Below are 21,073 nucleotides of genomic sequence, written 5' to 3'. Positions count from 1 at the left end.
CATGTGGAGGCACGATGAAGGCACTGCGCATGTCCACAGTGGCCCTGGTGTTCTCAGCCGCCGAGTACTGCGCCCCGGTCTGGTGCCGTAGCCCTCAATATGTCTCTGGATGCCTACGAGCCACCCCAGTAAACCAACTGCCCGTCCTCGCTGGCATCGCCCCGGCCAACATCAGACGCGAAGCAGCCACGCTGGCCCTCTCTTGAAAGGCACAGACCAGTGAATCCCACCTCCTCCATCAGATCGTCACAGAGACACCACGACGAGTGTGCCTCAAGTCACGACACCCCTTTGCCACGCAAGCCCAAGAGCTGCTCTGCACAACACCGGCTGACGCTTCTAAGGCCGCCTGGGTCAAGACAAGATGGAGAGACCAGTGGAAGTCAGCGGAACCATCTAGGCTACACCATTACATCAATGACCCCATGGACGTCCCTGGCCAGGACCTGCCCCGAAAGCAGTGGACAACCCTCAACTGCTTGAGGACAGGCATCGGACGCTATGGAGTAGCGATGAAGAGGTGGGGCCTCGTGGACAGCGCCTCCTGCGAGTGTGGGGACCCAACACAGACAGTGGAGCACATTGTCACCAGTTGCCCCAAACAATGGTGAACGAGGTTTGATTGACCTGGACGATGACACGTTGGCCTAGCTCGCCTCAACGGAGCTGCAGGTCTAAAAGACATACGACAGAAGAAGAAGAAGGGAGAACGTGTAAACTTATTTATAGCATATATGGCACCCAAGTTCAGGATTGAATTGAGTCTCTAACATTGTGATGCAGCTGTTCTACCAGATGCACCACTGTGCCAAAGTGAGTGTTAAGGACATCATGCTATTTTTATCTGCTGAGTTAGAAATTTGGATTGGTAATTTTAGCCAAAGATGTGCTGACAGCAAAATATGTTGTCCTTTTTAAGGAAATCAGAATTAAAAGATAGTACCACAACCTATTGTATGCATAATAAAGACAATATATTTATCAAATGCTGTTTAGCTCCTTTCAATGTGCACAAAGCTGTTTACATCCAATACAACAAATAGCAATGTGATAATGACCAAATAATTTCATTTGGTGATGTTGATTAAAGGATAGATAGTAGCTAGGATATGAGATAATGTACTAGCTCTTTTCAAAAATATCATAGTCATACAGCACGGAACCAGGCCCTTCGGCCCAACTCATTCATGCTGCCAAAGATGCCCATCTAAGCATGTCCCATTTACCCACATTTGGTCCATGTCCCTCTAGACGTTTCCCATCCAAGTATCTTCCAAGTGCTGTGGGATCTTTCGCAATACTTTAACACAACAGGACATTGGTTTAATTTTTCAACAAAATACAGCGCCTCTAACTATACAATAAAATGAACAATGAACGACAGGAATTCTCAGAGGGTCACGCGGCATCCGTGGAAGCAGAGGGATGATTGACATTTTGGGTCAAGACCCTCCATCCAGATTACAGATTCTGCAGTCTCGTGCAACTCCAATGATATGCCTTTTTCTTCATAGTGCACTAGATTGACAGAGTTGAATTTTGTGCTCTGAAAGAATATATACATGAGGTTGCATTTTTATACATAGGAAACATTTATTGAGCAAGTTAGGAGTACTGGGAAGCAGCCTGAAATGCAAAGGACCTGCTCATCAAGTCTTAGTCATACTTTTTGTCTCTGCTGCCAATATTTACAGCACTTAATCGTTCTTAAATGTTCTTTTGACTTCATGAAACCAACTCTGAAATCAATCTGAAGTATTCTGACGTGGAAAAAAACCGCACCATGGTTGTCATCCAGCATTAATGTCCTGCCACAGTGGCAATTTTTTCACAGCGCTTTGAAGTGGCCCGGCAAATGTCTTGGTTGCATCAAACCACTGCAAACATAATTAATCCCACAAAGTGGATGATGCTTTATCAGTAATGGCCACATCCGGAGAAAGATTTTTCATCAGGCTCCAGGGATTGATTATATTATTGTTCAAGCTCCAGGTAATCAGCAGCTTAATTATGGATATGTTATAGTGATCAGTCAATATGTTGCCTCATGTTAAATTATGCACAAGTTCTTAACATTTTTCATTGGATTTCAATAAGCAGAATTTGGTGTTGAAATAACAATCTTTGTGGGCATGTCCTTATTGTTGTGCACATTTCCAGCAAAGTGGCAAGGAACAGATACCTACTGAAATCTAAATTGCCTCTAAGTGCTAAGAATTTCCACAGCTCAGCTGCAGACTTCTGAATAACCAAAAAGCAAAGTGCTGGAGAAATTTTGCAGGTCATGGAACATCTGTGGAGGGAAATGGACAGACAATGTTTCAGGTAAAGTCTGAAGAAGGGTCCCAACCTGAGACATTGTCTGTCCATTCCCTTCACCAATACTGCCTGTCCTGCTGAGTTCCTCCAGCACTTTGTGTTTTTCTCAAGATTCCAGTATTTACAGTTTCTTGTCTTCATACTTGTGGGTAGTGTCGTTTTTTCACAACCTCCCTATGTTTGAGAAATTCCTTTTTGTGCTTTAATTAACTCTTCACAAAAATAATTGCTGGTACCTAACAATTAGGTGCCACTTAATGGTCAGACCTATTTACCTGCACTGTCAACCATTCATGCAGATAGTAAATTATTATGAGTTTGTTTCTGGTTTTCCATATTCTTCTCTCAATACAATTTTTATTTCCTTTTTTTGGCACTATTGAGCTGATGAATCATGCTTGATTCTTTCGGTCTGGTTCCCGTTTCATTCTTAATCTCATTAGTTGAGATTTAGTTGTATTTGTTTATGGGACAATGATCTTGATAGAACAACATTTATATCCCATATCATTGTCAGCAGCAAGTTCAGGATTTCGCATTTCCAAGGTTTTGGTCTGGTGATGATGGACACCTGGTGTGAATGTTCAGATGTTGCACACTGCAGCCAAGGGGCTGGGTATTGAGGGTGGGGATGGGACCCACTCAACGGACTGTGGATGATAGCACCAGGAAATGTTCTAAGTTCCATGAAGGGAAAGTTTTAAAAAAAAAGCTTAAACAACAAGTATTTAAGAAGGAACTGTAGATGCTGGAAAATCGAAGGTACACAAAAATGCTGGAGAAACTCAGTGGGTGCAGCAGCATCTATGGAGCGAAGGAAATAGGCAACGTTTCGGGCCGAAACCCTTCTGTCTGAAGAAGGGTTTCGGCTCGAAACGTTGCCTATTTCTCTCGCTCCATAGATGCTGCTGCACCCGCTGAGTTTCTCCAGCATTTTTGTGTACCTTAAACAACAAGTAGATGGGTAGTGATGGTCGGTATGGGCATGGTAGGCCAAAGGGCCTGTTTCAGTGCTATATGACATAGACAAAGTGTGAACAGGTTGTTTTGCCATTTTGAAGATCGGCTCTTTTAATAAATATCTCTTATCCACATAACTATAACCCTGAATATTCCCCAACAGCCTCTCCCAACAATGTTTCTCTCTATGCTCTGTTTCTATTATGTTGTGATGTTCAAGAGCACGTATCCCCAATCATCGAGACATAGGCAGTCATACATCATGGAAGCAAGCCCTTCGGCCCAATTTGCTTAGGCTGACCAAAATGCGCCATCTACACTAATCCCACCTGCTTACGTTTGATCCACTGAGTACTTCCAGCACTTTGTATTTTGCTCAAGATTCCAGCATTTACGGTTTCTTCTGCCTCCATAATATGTTTTGGGTGTAGGCTTGAGTGAAAAAAATATTGGTTCATTTGGATATTTGCACTATTTTAAATACTATCATTATCATATTTACAACTATCTGAGATGGCAGACAAAGCCTACTTTAACAATCCACTTGAAAATATTGTGCAATGTGTTGTGTCACCTGCGTTCTGTGGCTGTTTCGAAAGCAGCACGTAAACCCACAACTTTCTGATGTGTTTTTGCTGCTCCTGGGTTAAGGCTGGCACCATGGTAACTGTTCGAAACCTATTTTTTGTGGTACTTTTCACCTGCTTACAAATGCCATTGCACGTCACAGCATTTTATTGCTTTTGCAGTGTTGAGGCAATGTGGTTACATACTAGAGCTGACAAAATGTATATAATTTTCTTGTTCATACAGGACGAGAGTGTTTATTGCCTGAATGAGAGTGATTTATTTAGTCCAATAAAACCATTAACTAAGAATGAATCAAATACAATTTTAGCGTAAGATGAGTGATGAGATGTGACCGTTTTCTTTACTTCAACAGTCAAGTCAAGTGTGTGTATAACCATATAACAACCATATAACCATATAACAATTACAGCATGGAAACAGGCCATCTCGACCCTTCTAGTCCGTGCCGAACACGTATTCTCCCCTAGTCCCATACACCTGCGTTCAGACCATAACCCTCCATACCTTTCCCGTCCATATAACTATCCAATTGATTTTTAAATGATAAAAACGAACCTGCCTCCACCACCTTCACTGGAAGCTCATTCCACACAGCCACCACTCTCTGAGTAAAGAAGTTTCCCCTCATGTTACCCCCTAAACTTCTGTCCCGTAATTCTCATGTCATGTCCCCTTGTTTGAATCTTCCCTACTCTCAATGGAAAAAGCTTATCCACATCAACTCTGTCTATCCCTCTCATCATTTTAAAGACCTCTATCAAGTCCCCCCTTAACCTTCTGCGCACCAAAGAATAAAGCCCTAACTTGTTCAACCTTTCTCTGTAACTTAGTTGCTGAAACCCAGGCAACATTCTAGTAAATCTCCTCTGTACTCTCTCTATTTTGTTGACATCCTTCCTATAATTAGGCGACCAAAATTGTACACCATACTCCAAAATTGGCCTCACCAATGCCTTGTTCAATTTTAACATTACATCCCAACTTCTATACTCAATGCTCTGATTTATAAAGGCCAGCACACCAAAAGCTTTCTTTACCACCCTATCTACATGAGATTCCACTTTCAGGGAACTGTGCACAGTTATTCCCAGATCCCTCGGTTCCCTGCATTCATCAATTCCCTACCATTTACCATGTACGTCCTATTTTGATTTGTCCTGCCAAGATGTAGCACATCACATTTATCAGCATTAAACTCCATCTGCCATCTTTCAGCCCATTTTTCCAACTGGCATAAATCTCTCTGTAGACTTTGAAAATCTACTTCATTATCCTCAACCCCACCTATTTTAGTATCATCTGCATACTTACTAATCCAATTTACCACACCATCATCCAGATCATTGATGTACATGACAAACAACAGTGGGCCCAACACAGATCCCTGTGGCACCCCACTAGTCACTGGCCTCCAACCTGACAAACAACCATCCACCATTACTCTCAAGCATCTCCCATTCAGCCACTGTTGAATCCATCTTGCTACTCCTCCATTAATCCCCAACCATTGAACCTTCTTAACCAACCTTCCGTGCGGAACCTTGTCAAAGGCCTTACTGAAGTCCATGTATACAACATCCACTGCTTTACCCTCATCAATTTCCCGAGTAACCTCTTCAAAAAATTCAAGAAGATTAGTCAAATATGACCTTCCAGGCACAAATCCATGTTGACTTTTCCTAATCAGACCCTGTTTATCCAGATGCTTATATATATTATCTTTAAGTATCCTTTCCATTAATTTGCCCACCACTGACGTCAAACTAACAGGTCTATAATTGTTAGGTTTACTCTTAGACCCCTTTTTAAACAATGGAACAACATGCACAGAACGCCAATCCTCCGGCACTATTCCCGTTTCTAATGACATTTGAAATATTTCTGTCATAGCCCCTGCTATTTCTACACTAACTTCCCTCAATGTCCTACGGAATATCCTGTCCGGACCTGGAGACTTATTCACTTTTATATTTCTCAAAAGTGTCAGTACTTCCTCTTCTTTGATCCTCATAGTTTCCATAGCTACTTTACTTGTTTCCCTTACCTCACATAATTCAATATCCTTCTCCTTGGTGAATACCGAAGAAAAGAAATTGTTCAATATCTCCCCCATCTCTTTTGGCTCTGCAGATAGCTGTCCACTCTCTAATGGACCAACTTTATCCCTCGTTATCCTTTTGCTATTAATATAGCTGTAGAAACCCTTAGGATTTACTTTCACCTTACTTGCCAAAGCAACCTCATATCTTCTTTTAGCTTTTCTAATCTTTCTTGAGATTCTTTTTACATTCTTTATACTCCTCAAGCACCTCCTTTACTCCATGCTGCCTATAATTATTGTAGATCTCTCTCTTTTTCCGAACCAAGTGTCCAATTTCCCTTGAAAACCATGGCTCTTTCCAATTTTTACTATTTCCTTTCAACCGAACAGGGACATGAAGATTCTGTACTCTTAAAATTTCACCTTTAAATGTCCTTCATTTCTCTTCCACATCTTTCCCATAAAACAAACTGTCCCAATTTACTCCTTTTAAATCCTTTCGCATCTCATCAAAGTTGGCCTTTCTCCAGTCAAAAATCTCAACTCTAGGTCCAGTTCTGACCCTCTCCATAATTATATTGAAACTAATGGTATTGTGATCACTGGTCCCGAACTGTTCCCCAACACATACCTCTGCCACCTGACCCGTCTCATTTCCTAACAGGAGGTCCAGCACTGCCCCTTCTCTAGTAGGTACTTCTATGTATTGCTGCAAAAAACTATGTGTAATTGTCATATGTATCGACAACGGAACAATGAAATTCTAACTTGCATCAAAATAACAGGCCATAATATACGACAGGTAATATATCATAATCAAAATGTCATTACTCGCACTGACAGGTGTGCTCCCTGTACTGAAAAGATAACTGCATGAACTAGGGTTACTGAGAAGATTGCATTTGTTTTGTTTAGAGATACAGCATGGAAACAGGCCCTTCGGCCCACCGTCAACACTGACTATCAACCACCCGTTCACACTAGTTCTATGTTATCCCACTTTCCCCATCCACCCCCTACATGCAATTTACAGAGGGCCAATTAACCTACAACCCTGCTCATCTTAGCGATATGGTAAGGAAACCGGAGCACCTGGTGGAAATCCATGTGCTTACAGGGAGAGCATGCAAACTCCACGCAGACAACATCCGAGGTCAGGCTCGAACTCAGGACTCTGGCGCTGTGAGGCAAAGGCTCTACCAGCTGCGCCTCTGTGTTGTTCCGTATCTGCAGGGTTCTACCAGGAACGTGTAATATTTTATCCTTGTGTATCATTAAGTAGATTGAAATTATTGTAAGAATAGAATTCCCTTTCCTAAATAAAATGTATATGTACTAACTGAATTATTTATTGCATTTATCAGGAAACGGATCCAGAATTCGATCATTGTGCAGTCTGTATTGAGGGATACAAATCTAATGATGTGATCAGGATTCTGCCATGCAAGTAAGCCTTTCATCTTTATTTTACATATGTAACTCAAATTTAACTGTACCTTAATTGGTACATGTAACAATTAAATTGAATCTTGAATCTAAAGGACATTTTATTAATACCGTTTGCATAAATTATATTACTGCAAACCTGCGAAAATATTATATGTTTTAAAATGGCAATTACTTAACCTCTTTCAAATGAAAAATGTCCCAAATAGCATTGGAAGTAAAAGCAAAATTCTAATTGTGGTTAGATGCCTCCTGAAGTGTGGTTAAAGAAGTAGGTTTAGGAGGGAATTTGAAGACGGAAGTAACAAGATAGAGACCAAAGCAGAATAGTTATGTGGAGTCACAAGAGATTGCAGATGCTTGAATTGAGGATAAAATTAAACTGCTGGAGGATCTCAGTGGGTCAGTCTAAAGAAGGGTCCAGATGCAACATGTCATCTGTCCATTTGCCTCTACAGATGCTGCCTGAACTGTTGAGTTCCTCCAATGTTTTTTTTAAACACAAAATAGTTATGCATTGTATCACCAAGGTGAATGGAGGCTGTGGTGGTGAAGACAAAATGAAGCGATTTGCTGGTAGTTCGTACATAAAGGCAGGACCTATAGAAGACATAGATTTCACATTGTGTAAGGCTGAATGAAATTCTGCAAAGGTGCAAAATGTTTCACATTCAAAATATCTATGGTAAGACGGAAGATATGTTCACAAGTTATAGGAGTAGAATTAGGCCATTCGGCCTATCGAGTCCACTCCACCATTCATTCATGGTCAATATCTGCTTTCTCCCCATAACCCTTGACACCCGTTCTAATCAAGTATTTGTCTATCTGCCTTAAAAATATCCACTGGGTCTCCACAGCCCTCTGTGGCAATGGGTTCCACAGATTATCTACCCTCTGACTAAAGAAGTTCATCTTCACCTCCTTTCTAAAAGAGTGCCCTTTAATTCTGAGGCTATGACCTCTGGTCCTAGACTCCCCTCACCAGAGGAAACGCCCTGTCCACATCCACTCTATTGTGTTTGCAAACAAAAGAGAGCTTAAGGTGAAGCCAGAATTAGCCACTGATTTTTTTTTTGGAAAATGGAATTTATGGAGTTGAATATACAAACATAGTAATAATGGTTAGTTTCACTATGCACTTGTATCACTGTATAGCATGTTCATATGTCAAAATACCTCTTAATGGGAATAAGATGTAATGAAGTGAACGTTTACTTGATGATAATGGCATATTTTAGAATTATACTTTTTGATAATCAGATTAATCGTATCTAAAACTCAGAGAAACTATTTGCAACTAGAAACAATATAGACAATCTGAAGTAGGGTCCCGACCCGAAACGTCACCTGTCCATGTTCTCCAGAAATGTTGCCTGGCCCACAGTGTTCTTGGTTCTTGGTTTCTTGGTCCTCCAAAATATTCCAATGGAATTTAAACTGGAGGTGTTACTTTGTCTTTTTTTTGTAAATACACATCTGCAGCTCCACTTCAAATAGGTGTGTAGGTTAATTGGCTATGGTAAATTGTAAACTCTCCCTAATGTGTAAGATAGTGCTAGTGTATGAGAATCGCTGACTTGGTGGGCGAGGGGCCTGTTTTGTGTTGCACCTCTAAAGTGGAAAGTCACTGATTGAAGGACTGTAATAGGAACTCTGTTTACAGTTTGCGTTGGGATGTACAGTAAACTATTCCTTATCCTTTTGTTGGACTAGAGTTAAAAATTCCCATTTGTACAGAGGGAAGGGAAATACAAATATTGCAGATGCTGGAAATCTGAAATATAAACCCATGGGTCAAGCGGCATCTCTGGAAAGTTACCAGCTGTGATGCGAGGCTTCCATTGACCTGAAATGTTAACTTTATTTTCTCTTTCCATGATGATGCAGGAACCACGGAGAGTTTCTAGAATGTTCTGCTTTTTTTAGCATTGATAGAGGAAACGCAGAAAATTATTGGCTAACTTCAGAACCAAAATACTTTGAATGCTGAATTTGGAAATAAAAACAGAAAATACAGGGAATGCTAAGCAGGTCAAGTTACATCAGTGGAAAAATCGGTATTAATATTTCAGGTTCATTGCCTTACATCAGAACTCTAATTCCCTCTCCATGGATGCTACCTGATTAGCTAAGATTTTCCAATATTTTTAATCTGTTGTGAAACTATTTTTATCAAATTACATTTACTGCTGTGCAATAGGCAGTGATTTGCTCTCCTCATATTTTCATCTAATTGTGGAATTGTGGAGCTGGGGAAGTACTGAACTGCAGGATGCAGTTGTTTTCAAAACTTGTCTCAGCTCATAGTATCAGCAAGTGGAGAGAGTGTTGAGTTATAAAGTTGTACTACACAGAAACAGGCCCTTAGACCCAACCCTTCCATGCCAACCAGCATGCCTATCTTATCTGGTTCTATTTGGCCTGTATCCCTCTAAACCTTTTCTATCCATGTAATGCATTTAGTGGAAGATTATTCAATAATCAGAACAAATCTGGCATTGTTTTCAGTCATTTACCATTCCTTTATTGTAGAAAGATTAGATTGAAAGAGGACAACTAGATATTTGTTTGCTGGTGCGAAATATTTCATTTTGTGTCCTTGTTTCTTTCAAGGTTCTCTGGTTTGTGTGTAACTCGGGATGTGATGTTTCAATAATGGATTTTTGGTCAGCCCTCGTCTCGAATACTATATTAACTTTCTAACATTGCACCATGAAGGATGGATTAACCTTGTAGGGAGTACAGTGCAGATTCACCAAAGTAATAGAACTTAAATGATTAAGTGATAAACACAGATTACAGAACATTGACTCCTATTTCCTTTAGGAGGTTGCAGATTGAATTGATTAAAATAATTACAGGCCTCAGTCGAGTAGATGCAGAGAAATAGGTAATTCAATAGGTAATAGAAATATGACACTCTCTGAAGATTGTTGATGTTTAAGGAGAATTAGAGTTGTTCAAGAAAGATGTTGATCCTTATTGTTAAAAGTATCGATGGATATTTTGCAAAGAGAGATAAATAGAATGGAGACACCGATCGGCTATGATGTCATGGTGGGACAGGCTCTAGAGGCTGAGTGACCTTCTCCAATTCCGAACAATGCTGCAGCTGTTATCTAGACCGCACATATTCCCAAAGGGATGAAAAGGGGACATCCAAAACAAAAGTTTCTTGAATGACAGAGGCAAGTGAGGTTAGAGTAAAACTGAAATCTTTATCAAATATGTTAAATAGAAAATACAATTGAAAACCAAGCAAAATACAGCACAGCGGGCGAGAATGAAAAAGGATACAAACACCGAGGAATGAAATGAGAAAAGAAGAATAACTAATAGAAAAAGGGCCCAGAATTTTTAATTCAAAAGGATAGTTAAATAAACGATAGGCCAAAGTAGGGGCATTATAGGGAGGCTAAATTATGGGCAACTTAACTGAGCAACTGCATTTCCCTTCACAAAAGAGGAAGATGAAATTAGTGTTGCAGAGGAACATGTAGTGGAGATATTGATTAAGCTAAAAGTAGACTGGGAGTGACTCGTGTTGGAATCGCACGTCACTTGGTTCTGATGCGATGCATTCTTGTTTTGGAAGTGGGGGTGGAGACATCAAACCTCCTTGGGATTTTGTTATATTAATTTATTAGGATATGGGCATTATCGCCAAAGCCAACATTTATTGACTGTCCCCAATTGCAAGCGAACCTGGCCTAAGCTGCTTTCTTTTCAACTGTTGCAATCTTTCTTTTGAAGGCATTCTAGTAGCATTGTTGTTGAGGAAGACATTAGACCCAACAACCATAAAGGAACAGTGATATATTTCCAAATCTGAATGGAATAGGATTTAGAGGGCAATCTACAGGGGATGGGCCTGGTGTGCGTGCACTTGGGGGGGAGCAGTCACATGTGTAGTCTGACAATGCCTGTGAAACAAGGCAAGTGACTGCAATGCATTTTGTAGATGATGTACATATTGCATCCATGGTTTACCTGTGGTGGTGGTGGTGGGGTATGAATGTTTAGGATGATGGATGGAAGTCAGTCAAACTGTCTGCTTGGCTTTGGTTACTGTTAAGCTCTTTGTTTTTCTATTACACTTGAATTAATCCAGACAAATGGAGATTGTCCTGCAGACCCCTGACCTGTGTCTTGTAGTTGGTGAAAAGGTTATGGGAAGTCGGGTACGAATCTGACATCGCGGTGTATCCACCCTTTAACCTGGCGTTAGTTTTAGAGTATTTGTATGCCTGCTCCACTTGCGTTTCCGGTCTGTGGTGATTTCACACTCCTCTCCAGCCTCTTTCTTTCTCTTCTCCATCATCCCACTCCCAATCCAAAATGAATTAGTGCAAGAACTCAATGATGGGAATTCCATTGAATGTCAAGGGTAAATGATTTGAAACTGTCATGTTGGAGACGGTCATGGGCTGGCCCTTGTGTGGTGTGAATGCTGTCTAGGTCTTTCTGCCTCCACACATGAACTGTTTAATTTTATAAGATTCTTAAAATGATAGTGAATATTGTACAATCATCAGGGAAAATCTGTGTTTCTGAGCTCGATGGAACAAACGTCATTGGGGTGGAAGATTGCAACCTTAACGTGGTCCGCCCTGTTTCGACCAATGCAATCAACCCGGCGTGCACAATCAAATAAGATCAAATAGAACAAGTTGTCCTACAACTTTAAGCTGTGCACGCCACAGGCAAGAAGAAGAAGAACAAAGGTCATTGATTACGCAGCTAAAGATCTTTGAGCCAAGGACTATACCTTGGGTAATCGTAGAATCATAAAAAAATACGACATAGGACTTTTCACCGTCCATACCGTCTGTGATAACTACGTGTGTTAATCCCAATTGCCTACAATAGGCTTTTATCCCTCTAACCCATTGCTATCAAAATACCTGTCCAAATGTCTACTGTGCTCCACTACCTCTGGCAACTCATACCAAATATTCACCACCCTCTGTGTGGAAAAACTGGCTCTTCACGTGTCCTCACCTTAAACCTGTGCCCTCTAATTCTAGACTCTGCCTCTAATGTTATATAAATTCTAGATTTTGCCTCTAATGTTTATAAACCTCTGTAAAATTCTAGACACTGCCTTTAATTTTATAAACCTCTGTAAAACAACCACTTAGCTTCCTACTGTATATTCCAGTAAGAATACACCCAGCTTATCTAGTCTTTCCTCTAGCCCACCATTCTAAGCAACATCCTGGCGAATATCTTCTGCATTTTTAAGTTACCACATCCTTCCTGTAACAGTGTTCACAGTACTCCTAAGTGTGGCGTAACGAATGTTTTACACAGCTGCAACATGACATGCCAACGCATCTACTCAGTGCCTCTGCCTATGAAAGCAAGCATATTAAATGCTCTGTCATGACCCTGTCCATCCTGGTCCACCAGTTTCAGACAGCTTATTTACTTGCACCCTAACAACTCATTGTACATTAGTACCCCTCAGGTCCTTACCACTTACCCTACATGTAGTAACAGAATTTGGCATCTCAAAGTGCATTACCTTGTATTTGTCTGGATTATGTTCTGTTTGTCAGTGTTCTTTCAGCTGATCTATGTCCCGCTGTATCTTTAAACAAACTTCTGAGTTATCTATCACCACAATTTTTTGTGTTGTTTGTAAAATTGCTAATCAATCCTCTACATTCTCATCCGAATATATCTATCTATCTATCTATCTATCTATCTATCTATCTATCTATCTATCTATTTATCTATCTATCTATCTATCCTAGACTAAGTGGGACCCGCTGGGTCGCTGTCACATAGGAGGCTTGGTCCCCCAATGCAATATTCCACCACTCACCCATAGCCCCCAACTGCACAGGTGGAGCTCGTTTCCCCTCATCCCTAGCACTCTCTCCCCCTCCTCTTCACCCTCCTTCTTCTTTCCCCTCTCCTCCTCCCCTCCCCAATTTATCTCTCCCTCTCCTTTCCCCTATTCTCAGTCACTCGCTCCCTCCATAACTCTTCTCCCCTCCCTACCCCCCTCCTATCTCTTTCCCCCACCACCCACTCCTCACCTCCCAATATCGCCCCTACTATCCCTCCTCACCTCCCCCACTGCCCTCCTCTCCCTCTATTCCCCACTCCCTACCTCCTCTACTCTCACCCCCCTTCCTCTCCCTCTATCCCCTCTCCTCCCCCACACTCCCTCCTCCCCTCCCCAGGGTCTTGAGGTTGCCGCACCTCTGCCTTCTTGTTGTGCTCGGTGGAGCATTAGCCGTCGGCGCCCTTAGAGCCAGGCCTCGGATCCTTGGCTCGGCCCAGAAGCACCAGCAGCTACGGCCGCTTGGGCGTTGGGGGGGATGTAGGGTTGGGGGCGGGGGGGAGAGCTCGGAGAAAAGACAGGGGGAAGAGCCATGGGGGAGAGGGGGGTATCACAGGGGAGGGGGCAGGAGCTAGCGAGGGGGGCTAGAGGGGAAGGGGCTGGAGCTGCAGGGCGTTGCGATGGCGGTACGTTTGGGACTCACAGCGGGCGCTGGACGCTCTCCTCCACCGGGATCGGACTCTCCACTTTCCGTTTGGTGACATCTCCGCGCCGGGCCACTTCCAGTTCCGCCGAAAATTGTGTCCAGTTGCAGTCCTTCGCCGGCCACCCGCAGCGTCCCTCAGCTCCAGTAAACACGCAATGGGGCCGGGATGGGTCCCTTCTTCAGACCCGAAAAATGTCACCTGTCCATGTTCTCCAGGGATTCTGCCTGACCCGCTGAGTTCCTACAGCACTTTTTGTGTAAACCAGCATCTGCATTTCCTTGTGTCTACTGAAAACTTCAAGTCTTTGTGGTAGACCACACAGAAGCCCAGCATAAACGATGGAAGGAGCTCGGCACCCTTCATTCTACCCACTCAGTCCGTCAAGCACTTCCCTCCATGCCTGTGACAAATTAAGTGAATCTCACATTCGCCTCATCACCTCAGACCCACAGAACTGGAGAGCAAGCAAGTCATCCTTGAAACAGGAGCTGCCAAATAGAAGAGGATAGATTGTTTAGGGAATAAGAAAGTAATGATGAAAGGATGTTTATTGACTGCCATGGGTCAGTGTTTGCATCATTACTTCTGTGATTATATGTAAGTGTCCAAGACTTGAGCACAGGATATACAGGCTTGAGGTTTATTGACAATATCATTCTTGGCAATGTAGTGAACAGGGTAACTGCACATCTTGGTGAACAGAGACAGGGTGAAATGAGCAGACATGACAGACGCAAGTTACCGTTGATCGAGGTGAAGTGACCCACTTTGAATGGCGTATTAAAATAAATAGGCCTATTGTGTGTGGTGCAATATCAGAGGGATCTGGGGACTGGTGTTCATACATTTTAGATGGCAAAACAATTTCATGTGGCAATTAAGAAAACATACAAGACCATTAAACGTAGAACCAAGCATTTACAAATCTCTAGTAGTGTTTGCTGTCTATAGTTCAAGAAGGCGGTCGGGCACTGAAAATAGTAGTAAAATTGTAATAAATCACATACATATCACAAAAAGGAACACCCATTGTTCCCATCAATGCCATGCTGGTTCCAAGGTAGTACAATCCTATCAGTACACTTTCCCCCTTTTCTCATATAACCTAATATTTATTCTCCATTGCATGTCCACCAACATCTTCCCCAATTGATTCATTTTTGCTACTTATAATTAAGAGGTAGTTATTAGCAGCCAATTATCCTACCAGCACAACTTTGGGATGTGGGAGGAAACGAGAACCCAGCACAGTCCTATCTGGTTATGGAGAGAATGTGCAAACTCCACATGTGAGATTAGAATTGAATCCAAGTTCCAGCACTACCTGCTGCTGCATCACACCATACAATTGAACCCCTAAAATATTAAAAAACTGAGAATGGCGATTGTTTTTTCACATCTGGCCATTCTTTATTTTTTTATAACACTCGAATTATAAGCCTATTCATGTTTTTATTGCCCTGATTAAAAATAAGCAAGTTCCTAAAATTCAATTTCAAAAATAAATTGTTAAAAAAATCAATGTTGAGTCTTTCTCCCTCCGGGGAATGAATATGTTTATGCGTATCCATCCTGTGTTTTAGTAATTCTATCAGCATTATGACCTTTTCTCAAAGCCTTATTATATTACAAATTCAAATATATTTACATGTTATTGATGTAAGTGATCTCATTCAAAGTACATCTCCCTCCAATATCAAGTTACACCAATCGTTCAGTCGGAGCTAAATATTTATTTACATATTTATCTGATGATTTTTTTTTTTACCTTATCAAAGATCTAACTTGATGCAACTTGAAGGGTAGGCTGAAAGAGTTAAATATTTTAATTAATAAGAGGTTAAATATATTAAAAAGAGGTTGCTAAACACTTTAACCCCTCCTCTCATTCCCCCACTGACCTTTCTGTCCTGGACCTCCTCCATTGTCAGAGTGAGGCCCAGCGCAAATTGGAGGAGCAGCACCTCATATTTCACTTGGACAGATTACACACCAGCGGTATGAACATCGACTTCTATAACTTAAAGTAGCCCTTGCTTTCCCTCTCTCTACATATCCTCCACCTTCCCAATTCTCCAACTAATCTTACTATCTCCGACTACATTTTATCTCTGTTTGCTTTGTCGTTACATTCTCCCAGCTAACAATTATCTATTCCACATTTTCCTTGATTTCCATTTCCTTTGTCCTGTTTTCACACCTTGCGTTCCTTCTCTATGTATCGCTCTCCACTGACATCAGTCTGAAGAAGGGTCTCAACCTGAAACGTCACCTCTCCAGAGATGCTGCCTGTCCTGCTGAGTTACTCAGGCATTTTGTGTCTAGGGTTAAATACTGGTATGATCCCTTTTACTAAAAATCATTTGCTATTATTTTATTTCCTTTGTCCTGTCATATTTCCATCTTGCTCTAATGTTGAACTGAGCAGCAAAACTACTGAAGAGCATATATGCAGCACTCTAGACCATCCCATCCAGATATAGTGCAGACTAACTGTTGTTTCATCAGTCTTTTAGTTTAGAGATACAGGGCGGAAACAGGCCCTTCAGCCAACCTGGTCCGCACCGACCAGCGATCCCCGCATATTAATATTATCCTACACACGCTAGGGACAATTTTTACATTTACCAAGCCAATTTACCTACATGCCTGTACGTCTTGCGAGTGTGGGTGGAAACCGAAGATCTGGGAGAAAACCTACGCAGGTCACGGGGAGAACGTACAAACTCCGTGAAGACAGCACCCGTATTTGGGATTGAACCCAGATCTCCAGTGCTGCATTGGGAGGCAGAGGAACAACTACAGGACTGCTTGGAGTCTGTAGACTGGGCAATGTTCAAGGACTTGGCAATGGACCTGAATGAATTCGCCACAGTCGTTACAGACTTCATAAGGAAATGTGTGGAGGACTGTGTTCCATCAAAAACCTTCCGAGTGTTTCCTAACCAGAAGCCTTGGATGAACCATGAGATCCACAATCTGCATAAGACCAGATCCTGGGCATTCAAGTCCAGTGACGCAGAGATCTATAAGAAGTCCAGATACGACCTTGACAAGGCCGTCAAAAAGGCCAAAGGAAACTTCTGCTATAAGCTGGAGGATGAGGCTGATGTTCGGCAACTGTGGCATGGCTTGAATGCCATCACCTCTTACAAGGCAAAATCAGGAGGCAGCTCAAACGACAGCGAAGCATCACTCCCTGATGAGCTCAATGCATTCTATGCACGCTTTGATAGGGAGAACACTGATGTGCCTTCCCGAGTCCCCATTTTCACCCTGATGGTATTACAGTCACAGAGGCCGACGTCAGAAGATCCTTCGGGGGTGAGAAGATTACAGAGATTCGGTATGTCACAGACGATTCTCTTGAACTTCTACAGGTGCACAGTAGAGAGCATACTGACTGGTTGCATGGTTCGGCAACTTGAATATCCCGAAGCGGAAAAGACTGCAAAAAGTTACTCCAAATATATACTCGTTCTTATCTTATACAGTTAGTGCATGTAAATCGTTTTTTAAAAAGGGCATTTGAAATGCATGTGAGTGAAAATAAATTTCAAGGTTATAGAGAACAAAGAAAAAGGAATGGGACTGATGGGATTGGTGTGCTTTGAACCAGCATATTGTCTAAATGGCCTCTTTCTGCTACAGTAAATAAGAAAGACAGAAACAAAGGTGGAAGTTGGGAAATATAGTAAGCTAAATATGTAGGCAGTGTAAACAAAGATAAGATCACGAATAAGGTGCGTGGAACGCTCTGCCAGGTGGGGCGGACGCAGATGCAATAGTGCCGATTGTGGTTCTTTTAGATAGCACATGAATATGGAGGGATAAAATATAGAACAGTCAGCACAGGAACAGGCCCTTTGGCCCACAATATCCATGCCAAACATGATGCCAAGCTAAACTAATCTCATCGGCCTGAGATATCCATGTGCATATCTAAAAGCCTCTTAAATGCCACTATTGTATCTGCCCCCACCACCACCCCCGGCAGCACGGCTTCAAATACTAAAAGGCATAGCTTTAAGGCAGTTTAAAGGAATTATGTATGGCAATTTTTTTACGGTGGTGAGTGCCTGGAACGTGCTATCAGGGATGGTAATTGAAGCATTATAGTGGCATTTAAGAAACGTGGATAAGCATATGGATGGGCAGGGAATGGAGGAATATGGATTATTTGCAGGCAATTAAGAGTTGGCATCATATACAGACATTGTGGGCTGAAGGGCCTGTTCTTGTGCTGTACTTTTCTATGTTTGATCAGATTAAAAAAAGGAAGCATTAGGCAGTAATAGACATCTGGGATCAAGGTATTCCCTTGAGGAATATGGAGGATGTAAGTAAGAAATTAAGAATTTAGGAGGGCAAAAATAGGTTATGAAATATCTTTGGGACGTTAGATCAACGTAAATCCATTAGGAATTTGTTTAAGAAAGACACAAAGTGCAGGAGTAACTCGGAGGGTCAGGCAGCATCTCTGGAGAACATGGTTAGGTGCCGTTTCGGGTTGGGACTCCTCTTCAGACCCAATGCACTCCAGCACTTTGTGTCTGGTCCGGACCCTCCTTCAGACTGATTGTGGTTGGTGGGCTTCACGTTTCCTTTGTTAGCTTCCTGAACATCACACGTTTCCCTTTCCTTTTTAACTAAACTTACGGCATCTCCTGTCATCCAAGTTCCCACGCCTTGCCATCCTTATCTTTCACCCTCATAGGAGCATGCTGGTCCTGCATTCTGATCAATTAGCCTTTAAACAAAACTCCCATGTCAGATGTGGATTTACTTTCAAACAGCCTCTTCCAATCTACCCCCACATTTCCTGACTAGTACTGTTGTAATTAGCATGCCCCCAATGTAGTACATTCACCCATGGAGCAGTCATATTTTTATCCATAGCTATCTTAAAACATGGAATTATGATCACTATTCCCAAAATGCTCCCACACTGAAACTTCAATCACCGGTCCAGGCTGATTCCCAGTTGAAGATACTTATTCTACGTATTGTTTTCAGAAATCTTCCTAGATGCACCTCGCAGACTCTGCTCCATTTAAACGTCTGGCACTCATAAAGTCTCAGTAAATGTTAAAGGAGTTGATATCACACACCACAACTGTTTTTATTTATTTCCATGATCTGCCTGTATATCTGTTCCTGTGATGTATATGGGATATTACCGTCATTGTAATTGCATCTATGTTTTTCCTGAGTTCTATCCATATGGCCTCGCTATATAAGTCCTCCAAAATGTCTTCTCTAAGTAAACTATGACATTCTCCTTTATCAGTAGTGCGCCTTCCCCACATCTTTTCCATCCCTCTCTATCACATATAAAACATCTGTACCCTGGAACATTGAGTAGCCAGTTCTGCCCTTCTTTCAGCCAATGTGTAGGAAGGAACTGCAGTGCTGGTTTATACCAAAGATAGACACAAAATGCTGGTGTAGCTCAGTGGGTCAGGCAGCATCTTTGGAGAAAAGGAATGTGACGTATTGGGTCGGGACTCTTCTTCCTGAAATGTCACCTATCCATGTTCTCCAAAGAGGCTGCCTGACCCACGGAGTTACTCCAGCATATTGTGTCCATCTTCTCTCAGCCAAGTTTAGTAATGTCCACAACATTGTAATTCCATGTACTAATCCAGGCTCGAAGCTCATCTGCTTTGCCCACAATACAGTCGGTCCCACCTGTTCATTAGGTCTATCTGATCGAACCTCCGCCTTATCTTCAGTAACTCCACCTGCGGACTTACTGCTCCAGTTCCCACTCCTCCACCATGCTAGTTTAATCCCTCCTGAGTAACGCTAGCAAACCTCACCTTAATCCTATGCTTTCTAATCAGTGGCACCAAGACTGACCTGGCTGCTATTGTTGCTTTTGTCTACAAGGCCACTTCTCAACCCCAGAAGTTTAATTATTGAAATTGGTATTATTGAAATTATTTGAGAGGGGAATAGTCACATGTAACTCCTGCACTTCCTCTCCTGACAGTCACCTCTCTGTCTAACTGAACCTGTAGCGTGACTACCTCTCTGAAACCCCTATCAATAAATACGTTCTGCGTCCTAGTCATCATATTGTGGGAAGAATGTTGTTGCGTTGTAGAGCGTGCAGAGTAGATTCACGAAGATAGAACGCCGAAGATTGCGAGGAGAGCTGATAGAAGTATATAATATTTCGAGGGGCATATGTAGTGTGGACAGTCTGAACCATTTTATCACAGTGGAAATTTCAAATACCGGAGGGCATAGTCTTAAAATGAGAGGGACAAAGATTTAAGGAGATGTGCAGAGCAAGTCTTTTTACACAGACGTAGTGAGTGGTGTCTGGAATGTATTGTCAGGAGCGGTGGTAGAAACATATGATAGTGGTGTTTTAAAGAGTTCTCGATAGACACATGGATACGCAGGTAGTGATGGGATAGGGATCATGTGCAGGATGATCAGTCAGTCTTGACATTGTGTTTGGCACAGACATTGTGGGGCAAAGGCCCTGCTTCTGTGTTATACTGTTTTATGTTCTATGATGTTGACTGAATTGGAGAACTTTAGTTATGGGAAGTGACTGTATAAGGCTGGGGTTTGTTTTCCGTAGAATGAAGGAGGCTGAAACGTCAACCATACCTTTCCCAACACAGATGCTGCTGTTTGCTTTATGCTCTGGAATCTAGCCACAGTGGTCTCTTCAGCGTCTATGTGAATGACTTGGTGTTCTGGTTGCCCAGTTAAAATATTTGTTTGCCTCATTGTTAACCATCTTTGAAGTGAAGTTAAAATAGTTGTGTGTCTATATTCTGGTACTTGTACAAATGTAGTTGACCAATTTTTTAATAAATTATATTGTGAATTTTTCAGGCATGTCTTCCACAAACAGTGTGTTGATCCTTGGTTAAATGAACACTGTACTTGCCCTATCTGCAAACTAAATATACTGAAAGCACTGGGAATCCTGGTAAGAATAAACTGCTACTTTTAATAAATAATGTGCCTACATGTTCTGTTCAATTGAACGGCCTTGTGCCATGCTGCTTTCAACAATTCATTAATTTTAAGTGAAGGTAACTAAAATAGCTATTTTAAAAAGACGTTCTATAAATGTGAATTCTTTAGAGAATTGTCATCCTCTGAAATCTATTGAATGCAATCAACAAAATAATTACCATGATCTTGTGATTTGATAAAACTGTTTTATCCATTATTTGAATGAAG

The 21,073-nt window shown here is 41.8% G+C and overlaps 1 protein-coding gene across 5 annotated transcripts in view; it reads left to right on the top strand.

Annotated features, from left to right (window-relative positions):
• The window catches only part of LOC129701583 (E3 ubiquitin-protein ligase RNF130-like), a 95,056-nt gene that overhangs the window by 46,767 nt on the left and 27,216 nt on the right, over positions 1 to 21,073 (top strand). For all 5 annotated transcript variants that reach the window (XM_055642855.1, XM_055642857.1, XM_055642853.1 and 2 more), the window contains exons 4-5: positions 7,276 to 7,358; positions 20,720 to 20,816. In XM_055642855.1, coding sequence (XP_055498830.1) covers positions 7,276 to 7,358; positions 20,720 to 20,816 — 180 coding nt within the window. The remainder of the gene's footprint in view (positions 1 to 7,275; positions 7,359 to 20,719; positions 20,817 to 21,073) is intronic.

Source organism: Leucoraja erinacea, chromosome 11 (genome assembly GCF_028641065.1).
Source record: "Leucoraja erinacea ecotype New England chromosome 11, Leri_hhj_1, whole genome shotgun sequence".
In the NCBI taxonomy this organism is placed as follows: domain Eukaryota; kingdom Metazoa; phylum Chordata; class Chondrichthyes; order Rajiformes; family Rajidae; genus Leucoraja; species Leucoraja erinaceus.
This window is presented reverse-complemented; position numbering and strand designations above follow the sequence as displayed.